Below are 10,582 nucleotides of genomic sequence, written 5' to 3'. Positions count from 1 at the left end.
TATGCCTGCTAGAAAGTGGCTGCCACACTGTCCTCTGAGCTCCTGAATCTCCCTTTCTGTCCAAGCTGATATCCCTGATGGTAAAGGGCTTCCTGTGGTGAGGGAATGTTTCTTCCTTCACTGCTCCCTCCTAGAGGTGCAGGTCCCATCCTAATTCTTTTTTTTCCTTCCTACCTGATTTTTCTTATAGCTTTGTGTGTATAAAATCTTTTGCCAGAGTTCAGTAGGCATTCTGTGAGAACTGTTCATAAGTAGATATATTTTTGATGTAATTGTTGGAGGAGGTGAACTTCTCATCACTCTGTTCTGCCATCTTGAAACCCTTCCCAGGTATTTTTTTTTTTAATTGCCAGTTTTGGTGATTAATTTATTAAAAAATTAAAACATCATAAGCAGATTGAAATGAAACTGGTCACCTCAAATGTTTCAATGACACACACATACATACACACACACACACACACACACAAAACACACCACAACACCATAAGACAATGTCCCACAATAATTTCTTAGAAACATTTAAAATTCAAACTCCTTTTAATTTCTTAAACATTACACAGCTGTGTATGGCATTCTGAGAATATAGACTTCAAATATGTTATACTTCCTGAGACCAGGAATAAATTGCCAAGAAATCATCAAATAAGTTCAAGTCACAATTGTTATTATTGCTGTAAATCAAAGCATATATTTAAGAGGGTTAAGTTTTCCTCATCAGAACTTTTAAGTCAGAGTAATTAATTTATAATATTTGTTATCTCTGAAGAGAAATACAGAGGAACATTGCATGTTTGAAGAACTGTTAAGACTTTCACCCTGTTCAAGAGCTGTTTTTGGAATTAATAAATAATCAGAGATTGAAGACTTTTTAAAGGAGTAAGAAGGGAAAAAAGGAAAAAGATACCACATTCAATGGGACAAAGTGATGAAAAGGAAAAGGGACATCTTGCAAGAAATGATACAGAGGAGAACTAGAAAAGAGACAATTTTGTTCAAATGAATGGCAGATGATTCTTTAACATTGGATCCATTTTTGTGGAAAGAGAAGGCACCTAGAAAATGGGAACAAAATGTCCCATTGAGGAGAAAATTTTGGAATAATTAGTTTTAGTATTATAAACACCTTAAACTATCAACAGAAAATCAGAACAAAGTTCCTGGTATGTTATTAGACCCAACTGATCTACCAAAACAAAAGTTCCAATAGTAGTTCTCAAACTATGACATGGATTAGAATCTCCTGGGAAGTCTGGCTAAAACACAGATTCCTGGGCATGAAAGCTAGTCTGATTCAGTGGAGGTCTGCTGTGGGATCCAGGGATCTGCATTTTTAACAAGCTTCCTAGTAAACTCCATATGTTCTCTGGCAGGACAAAACATGCTGAAAGGCAATAGGGCCAAACATCCAGGGCACTGCAGTTCCATGACAAGACTAGGATGGTGTCTCCCTAATGTGCAAATGTATCCTCCTCACGAATATTCATCTGGGTCCTTTATCTTTTGCTTCCTTGAAGGTCATTTTTAGAACAGCATCTTCTATCTGTCTATCAACCAACCAGATTCTCATCTCTGTGTTGTTAAACTCTTGTTTGCTCTGTAAAGGAAAAGAAGGGGTGTGTGTGTTTGTGTGTGTGTGTGTAATTGGCAGAGTAAAGACTGAATAACATAATAGTTCTGCTGGAAAATTTCCTTTCCAAACAGAACCAACCAAAGGGAAATTTTTGGCTCTGGCATTGTTACTAGGACCCAGTAATCCCTATTGAATTGAAATCATGGTTTTACTAACCTTGCAGTAGTTTTTTTTTTTTCTTATAAAAAGTTAAAAATTCTCACAATAAACCTCTTAACCAACCTTATTGTGTATGACATATATTTTTATATACTACCAGCCCTTTGGGACCTGGGCCCCTCTAAATGTGCTCAGGAAACATTCTACTTTGATTCCAGTTATTCTTCTAAGTGTATTCTCAACACAGATTCTCTGGCACAGATAGATTCTTTATCTTGTATCAGAGTATGTAGTGAATTGCCCAGGACTCTGGGATCTTGATGAAGATGCATTTTGGACAATTAACTAGGATCAACTTCATTTAAATGCACGTTTTCAAGAGAAAAGATCTACAAGGCTTCCTTTTCATTGTACATTTATACAACATAGATTTTCTTTGCAAAAGGAATGCTGCACCAGTTCATTGAGAAGAGTTGGAATTTAGTCTGGAATTGAGGTATTAAAATCAGTCCTTAGACAGGACAACTGGATTTTCAGATCCCATTTCCTCTCCTGTTCTGCTTGTAGGACTCCTTGCAGACAAGTCATGAGGAAATTTATCATTGTGATCCACTTTTAACCTGATGTTCCTACTGAGGGTTATCATTTCCCCATTCCCCTTTATCCTTTAATAAGCTGTGAGCATCAGGGCCTGCTGCTCCACCGGACGCCATGCTGTGGGCGGAGTTTCTATCTCAGCTCCCAGCATGAAAGTCTGGGCCCATCTATGTCATGCGAATTCGAACCTCTCTTGAAGTGATTTCTTTATAGTGTCATTTGATGGATTGGAATGTTCTGTAACTCATTTGAACTATTACAGAATCTTTGCTGAAAGGTCGCCACTGCTTTCTACAGTTTCCCAATCTGAATACAATCTTGGAGCTCATTAAAGATAAGGTTTTCCACTGGCTTTTTCCATACCAACCAGTTCCAATTAGCAAAGGGCTTCTTTTGCAGAGAAGTTTGTGTTTACTTTTAGAGAGAGAGAGAGGCAGGCGGGCAGACACCCAGAGACAGAGAGAGAGACAGAGAGAACACAAGTAAATTACAGTTGGTTGCCCAATAGTGTACAAGCCCACCCAGTACTCAACTGGGGCGCTGGTGCCAGATACAGTGCCATTTAATAGGCCTGAATGGGGGTGTCAGAATTGAAAAAGTTGAATAGAATTTACTTTTAAATGCCTTTTTTGAATTAATATGTTCTTCCAGTGTAGTCTTGGGAGTCAACTCTAAAGGACCTTGAATTTCACCATGTATTCCAAATTCAATAGGAAAATGACAACTCATTCCTTAAAGAAGTGAAGGCCATGCACACTGAACGTTCAGTCCACGTGGCACCAACAACATTCAAGTTGTTACCGCTTCAGAGTTTTAAGTTCAGGCCTAAAACTGGCTGACTTGCTTTCTGCTCCCTTCCTGATGAAACAAGAGTCCTGAATTTTCCAAACTTCAAAAGCTCAGCTGTAAACCTGTAGGAGACCAACAAGAGGAAAAGGAAAGTTTCCTTTAAAGACACCTTTGGTTGCTGCTGGTCAGGTCTTCTCTCTCACTCGAAACATTGACTATGGCTTTTGATACTTGTTCTTGGGAAAAGTCCAAATGCAGCAAATGGTAGAAGCCACATTTCTTCACCCTCTTGCCTGAGATGTCCTCTGATGTGGATGCGTTCTGGCTGGTGTTGCCGTGGGTAACAAGGAGTTCAGCACCTGCCCCCACCCGACCCTGCCCTGTCTGCAGATGAAGTAAGTAAGTACACAGTGAGCTCTACTGAGTTAAGAATCGAAACCCTCTCATTTGGCTGGAACTCCTGAAAGGGTCTGGACCAAAGAGGCTGCACAGGAGCAGCTAAAACACAGGCTCATTGACATTAAAAATATTCTAAGAAGAGCAGGTGTGTATTTGTGACAAGACACTTGGAAGAGGAGAAAGGTAAACTCTGGAACCGAAGCTTTGTCTCCTGCAGAGACATTAAAAACACAACAAAAATCATATCTCTCTTGGGTCAATAAAGCTGGCTTGGAAACCAAAACCGTCCTTAGAAAGGAGGAGAAACACATTTGTATTTCTTTTGACGAAAGGAGGGAGGTCTTTCTGGCGAAGTCTTTAGGTTCCATCCGGGACCAGGAAACTCAATCCTCAAGTTCAAAGCTGGTCTCGTCATAGAGTTCGGGGCGAGCTGACTTCCTGTGCCGGGAATATTTAGCATGCAGCAGGTCACCCATCTTATCCAGGGCTTCCAAAACCTGCAAAGAGATTGACTCTTATCAGTTCTCCTTAAACCCCCAAGTGGCCCTGCTCTCTGGAGCCTCACACAGGACCACAGTCTCCTTTTGCCAGTTTATTTGATTTTAAAGAAAAGAAGAAAAATTCAAATCATTAAGCTGTGGTTTGTAAGCCAGCCCTGGAGGAATGTCAGAGGCTAATGCATTTTACTTCTTATTCTTTAGTAGTGTATTTCCACATTACAAATGTTTAGTTTATTTTTGGGGTGTGAAGAGAGGAATAAAAGCATCCAATCCATGCTTACCCTTGAAGTCTTTATTTTAAAGTTCAATGACATATATAAACTTGTGGGAGAAAAAGATAAGTTTCAGATTACCTTTGAGTTGTGTCTTCATGACACAGCATAGACTTCTTGCCCGGGAGACAGCAAGAGTAAAGTGAAGCTAGAGCTGTCCTCGGTAAAGGAGCAGCTGTCACCCATGTTAGAAGAGGGACATTTCAAGTCATTTAGTGTTTGCAAAGTGGCTTCATTTCTGCCTTGTTCCAAACAAGATCACTGAGTGGACTTATCTAACGAGCAGTGTTTCTAATTGTACATGATCAGTTGCTACCTTAATGCCTGGACTGTATGGGGTCATTTTTCACATTCTCTTATACTTAACAGTAAGAAACCTGCTTAAATGTTTGCATTGATAATTGTTTGCATGATCCCAAAAGTTTGGAAGTGCCTAGATGACATCTCTCTGCTCCTTCCAAATCAGGTATTCCATAGGAATTAACTCGTGAAGAGAATCACAGGTCTGATCTCTACAGAACTATGTACTCATGAGCACATCAGTGCTGTTTGGATCAGAAAAATAATACAAATCCATCCATGCTGCACATCCCCTCCTGGCATCTCTGGGAGTTTGCTCCTGGCTGTGTCCTTTTCTCCCCTTGCCCATAGTACCCCTCTCTTCACTCCCTCCCTTGATGTTTATACATGCTCATCTTTCCCCACTTGCAAGGGCTTCTTCAAAATCTATTTTTCCTGCCTTTACAAACTTATTGAATGACTTGCCTATGATTTCTTATCACCAACTCATTACATTTAAAAGAAACAATTTGTTAAAAGAGGTGCACTAGAAATATATATTCATTTTAGAGAATCTGGACACTAGAGAAAAGCGCAAAGTACAAAAGCAGCAAAGTTCGCCCATCATCTCAAAACCTAGAGTTAGCTCAGTTGTTGACATGCGATCCAATCAACTGTCACTGTGTATAACACTGGTTTAATTCCTAAGAATATAATGGTTAAGCAGAAAGATATGGACGTGTGTGTGCATGTCTGTGTGTGTGTCTGTGTGTGTAATTCAAGCTAAAAGTATCCTCGATCCTCTTCATTTCTTTTCTTCTTTGAATTCTTACTTCTGTCCCCACACTCCTCTAACACTGTCTTCTCTGAGGAACATCAAGTTCCTACTAATTGCTAATCCAATAGTTTCATCTTCTCTCTTACCCGACACGAACAAACGTTCTGCTGTTACGTAGGGACATTTGCTCCTCCCCTTCCTTGGAGCTTTTCCCTTTTTACTGTATGTAGCACTACACTAGCTACACAACTCTCCCGATTGCTCTGGCTCCATCTAAGTCTAGTTCCTCGTCTGTGGTCCTACATCCACCCTGGGATGGAGGCCCTCCACTGGAGTCTGACCTTGGCCCGATCAGTTATATTTGGACAACTACATCTTCTACCATTGTCTTTAATGGTCCCTCAGTTCCTCAAATTACAGCAGCTCCAGCCATACACAGTCTCCTAAGCTCTAGAATTGGATTTTCTTTTTCCCAGGTGGCCCATAGACAGGTAATCCCAGCATGCCTACAACTGAGCCTCTTTTATTCCCCTAGTCTTGTTGATAATTTGCTCTTTCTTACCATAGACCTTATCTCATCTACACACTTAGCTTTGCTGTTCTTCCATTCACTGTAGGGCCACAGACCTTGGATTATCCTTGATTCCCTTGTCCCACAGGTGCCCCACATCCAAATATTTGCCACGTCTTGGCAGCTCTATGCATTTATAACGTCTGTTCCTAGATCCATTTCTTTTGTTTATATTGCCTTGACCTTGTCAGATTTTGTTTTGTTCAAATAACTCTATATAGATAGTAACTCATGATACCCTCCTATTCCTGAAGCTGTCTGTATTTATTTTTCAAGACCAATTTATTCTGTCCACTATTGTCATCTCATGCTTGTTACAATATCTTCTCTTGGACTTTTTACCCCCAGGGTTTTGCATGTAGTGGACACCCAATAGTGTTTGCTAAACTGCACTGATGTTACGAGACAGTTTCAACAATACCAAACTGACTGACCTGGCTTGGTTCTCTGATATTACTCATTCACACACAGATTGAAATCAAAGGACAATGAAATGTGGTTTAAAAATCAATTACACCTCATGTAGGACTAGCTTATACGACAGATATGCCTTTGTTGCTGGTTTTCCAATATGTGGCTTATTTGGGTCATATTTTCTTATGATGGATGTGGTGGCCGTGAGCAACGTCAGGATGCAGGCAGTTAATGCTGAAATAGCACATGAGATCAGCATCTGCATTTAAGAACAAGTGAAGAGCAGGACATTTGGCTACTCGCTCAGTCTTTACTATGAAACCAAAACAACAACTTGACTCAAATCTTCACTGAGCTGATTTTTTTTTTTCTATCTGCTGAGTTGACCATGTTGTTGGGCATTGCTGGGATACCTTTGTTTTTTAGCAATGAGTTTTATTATTTATTATTTTAAAATGACAGTTTTCTTAAACCATGCAGGAGAAACCCAGGGGAACCCAAGTGAGATCAATAAATGAAAGAGCCCAGAACTGGAGACCAGTCCCACAGGTTCTGGTGGGCTGTGGTGTACTCACTGTGTCTAACATCTCCTGGGTGTGTGCTGCTGAAACACAAAACCGAGCCCGGCCTTCTGCGAGGGGAGTAGCTGGAAATCCAACGACCACCACACCAATTTTTCTCTTTAATAGATGCCTTGCAAAAGCCCTAAGGGGAAGGTTAAAAAGAGTGTTAACTGAGGGATGATAAAATTAGCCTACAAATAAAGGAATATGGCTAATTGACTTCTACTATTTTTATAACAATAAGTAGATGATTGAATTAATGAAATTCTGTCAAACACGCCTGACAAGTGCAGGCTATCACTTGATTACGCTCATAACTGAACATGTATATTAGGGGGCCTGGCACACTCAGTAGACAGTTATGTGCACAAACTTTGACACTGAGCAGAAAATGTTGATGCATGTGACCCTGATTTTAAAAGTCTGTGTATGTGTAAACTCTCATCTGCAGGATCCCTAGAAATAAAACCATAACACAATGCAAATGCCAAAAGAAAGAATATCTATTAGGTGTAAACTTCTATGTTCTAAAAACTTAGTACCAATAATATAGTGTGGAAATTTCAAGAAGCCTCTACTTTGTGACTATAATTTCAGGACCAGGATCAGAGTGTCTGCAGGAGCCAACCCCAAGCCATATTCTCACTCCAGAGACAAGGATTTTATTTTCCATCAAGCCAAAACTAGGAAATAGCAAAGGCCTCCTCATTTGTCACGTGTATGTTCAGGGATGGATGGATTAAGGGGGAAAGGGGCAGGACGGAGGCAGAGAAAGAAACATGGATACACAGGTCTGCCGGTAGATGCAGACTGTGACACAGGTCATTTAACTCTAAAGCTTTTGACTCAGAGCAAAACCTTTTTAAGCTATGATTCCTTCCCCTTAACTGCTTCCAGCCTCTTTTTATTCCCAAGTTAATTTCAATAACGATTCTGGAATATCAAGCTCTCAAACTCTCTAAATTTCTGGTGCCAAGATCTAATGTCAGATCCAGGCATGTTCCCCAAGTGAGCTTTTACCCCTTTGTGCTCTGTCACTCTCCACAGGGACCCTGAATCCCAGAGATGCTCTACCTGCAGGTGTGCTAAACGTCTTGGGTCTGTTCTTAGCATTCAAAGGTTGCTGGTGTCTTATTTTAGGCTGGCAGTTGACAGAAGCACAGACACCTTCCAGTGGTAACTCAGAAGGAATCCTTGATGCAGATGTTGAGAGAAAGGCCACTGGGTCTTCCATTCCTCTCCCATTTAGCTGTCTGCCTTTGGGTTGCCTTGGGCAAAACACAGGCTGTCAAATGAAGCTATGGAGATTCCAAGACCTACCAGACACAGAGCCTCCCTAGCTCCTGCCTCAGACAAGGCAAGACTCACCCTCTGATTTGGACTGGGGAGGTTACAAGAGATGGCACTTTCTGACTGAGAAAGCTTGACAACAGGCCATTCCTCCTCTTTCTTGATCACCCTACACAAGACTGCACAGAATGAGAGCTCGTAATTCTCTGGGAAGCAAGTCAAGTGCTTTCATTGCTAGAGTAAAAATCACCTGGCCCATGATCTTGGACCAGATTTTGGGACTCCCGAGAGACCATTCTCACCATCTGCACTTTTCCCTTTGTAGCAGAGGAAGCGAGTTTTGCCAAAGAATGTAGAGCAAAATACATGACTGTTGGTTCATTAGGTTAATCTGAGGCCTCCCTGGAGCACTTCTGAGTTAAAACTTACACTACCAAACCTAGATTTCTTCAGTTAAAGAATATGACTGTCCTGAACATTCTAGAGCCTCTGGGTTGGTACTCCCCAAAGCAAATTAGAGCCAGCCTAGGTGGAAATAAACTAAACTATGTGAATAATAATAATAAAATAATAATAATAATAATAATAACAACAACAACAACAACGATAATAATAATAAAAAACATAAGCACTGCACTGCACACAGCATTACTGCATTGCATGCATCGCCATCCTCCAAGTGTATGATGAGGCTCGTGGATAGAAAATGTAAACCCTGTACCGAATAGTAAATCCAATACATTCTTGATTATTTAAGTGAATGTTTTATGGGTGAAATCATGTTATACTAAACTCCATAAAAGATTCCAGTGGTAGAGTTGCAACTGGACTTTGTTCAAAAGGGTAACTGGTGAGAGATGATATTTTCATTTTGTGGTAGGTGGAGATAGGGAGAAATCACAGTTCTTTAATAAAATCCAAGGTTTTTAAATGAGCAAATGAAAAACGTGCTCACACACTGTCATACAATTAACTCCTGTTTCTGAAGCTTCTCTGCAGATAAACTTTCCACTGAAGAAGCATCATAGAAAAAAACAGGACCAGGCAGCAGGCCAGCTCTAGCCAGCAACTCCTGCCAACAACAGATGATGTTACCTGATGTAACTCACCTGTTCTGTTTCCTGATGACCCAAACAATTTGATTTTTCCCCATTGTAGTAAGTGATGCCTTTTGATTCACCAATAGTGACATCAAAGAGAGTTAAGCTCATACTCTGCACTGCTTTAATGAGATGTGTATTTTCCCCTGGGGACTAAAGCTTGAGAGATTGTGTTCAGTGCATTGAAAAGAACTCTGGTTCAGGAAGCAAATGGAACTGGCTTGAATTCTGGGTTCTAGTACCTACAGGGTGAGGGACCCTGAGAAAGTAGTTTGACTTTTGTGTGCCGTGAAGTCTTCATTTGTAAACTAAGACTAAGCATCCAGTTTTTGGTGCGTGATCACTGGGTTTAAGAGGCTTCCTTACCATATGATTAACTTTCAGCAATGTTAGCTCCTCCTTAAAAACTACCTTAAATTGGAAGGCACTAGATGGTTTGTCACATCACCCAGGGTCTAAAATAGCATAATTGGGGCATAACATAGCAGAATCTTTTCCTACTATTTTCTCTGATGTTCTGTTTTTATTAATGTAACCAAATATTGCAATAGTTGTTTTGAAAAGCCATGCAAGTATGATGACTCAACCTTGCGCTCAGTTGAAACTAATAGTCATCATCATTGTAGCAGCAGTAGGAGTAGAAATAGTGACAATAACAATGGGTACCACTGATTGAGTCCTCACAGTATGACAAGCACTATATTAAATGCTTTATATAATTATTAATATTATTAATAATAACAGCCAACACTGAGTAGCTCCTATATAAGAGGTGGCATGTCAAATGCTGATAGACCTCATCTAGTTTAATCTTTGAATGATCTTATGAGATAGGTGCTATTATATCTCATTTTCAATACAAGAAAAGTAAGGCTTCAGAGGGTTGGATAATTTATCCTAGACTGCCCAGAGGTCAAAATTCTTTTTCATTTCAAACAACTCATTATGCCCTGGAACATAACTTTTCCAGGAAACTCCCTCCCAGTCTCATTCTCATTTTTCACAGTAGCTTTGTCTAGTCAGGACCCATGGCATAGAGAGGAGGAAGGGAATTCCCTCCCTTGTTCTGTTATCTTGCAGTTGAACTTTTGCTTTTCAATGCATTTGTTTTTATTCTTCACGGACTCTTCTCATTGGATCGGCTCATTGTCCCAGCCTATTGAGATTCCATTCCCAGCTTCCATTATCAAAGTCAGAACTATTCAGCACACTCCCATCCAGTGTTGTGTACTTTACGCTCTCAAAAATAAAACAGGTTTACTTTTGGCTTCTTCATTTGAGCTAATCATATAACATTA

The 10,582-nt window shown here is 40.2% G+C and overlaps 1 protein-coding gene across 1 annotated transcript in view; it reads right to left on the bottom strand.

The window, feature by feature from the left end:
- Positions 1–521: 521 nt before the first annotated feature.
- Positions 522–10,582, bottom strand: part of SPTLC3 (serine palmitoyltransferase long chain base subunit 3) — a 136,297-nt gene continuing 126,236 nt past the window's right edge. The window contains exons 11-12 of the mRNA XM_032461815.1: positions 6,907–7,036; positions 522–4,014 (exon numbers count right to left, since the gene is read on the bottom strand). Of these exons, the coding sequence (XP_032317706.1) occupies positions 3,901–4,014; positions 6,907–7,036 (244 nt within the window). The 3' untranslated portion in view covers positions 522–3,900. The remainder of the gene's footprint in view (positions 4,015–6,906; positions 7,037–10,582) is intronic.

Source organism: Camelus ferus, chromosome 19 (assembly GCF_009834535.1).
Source record: "Camelus ferus isolate YT-003-E chromosome 19, BCGSAC_Cfer_1.0, whole genome shotgun sequence".
In the NCBI taxonomy this organism is placed as follows: domain Eukaryota; kingdom Metazoa; phylum Chordata; class Mammalia; order Artiodactyla; family Camelidae; genus Camelus; species Camelus ferus.
Note: the sequence above shows the minus strand (reverse complement) of the source record. Positions and strands in the feature narration are given on the sequence as shown.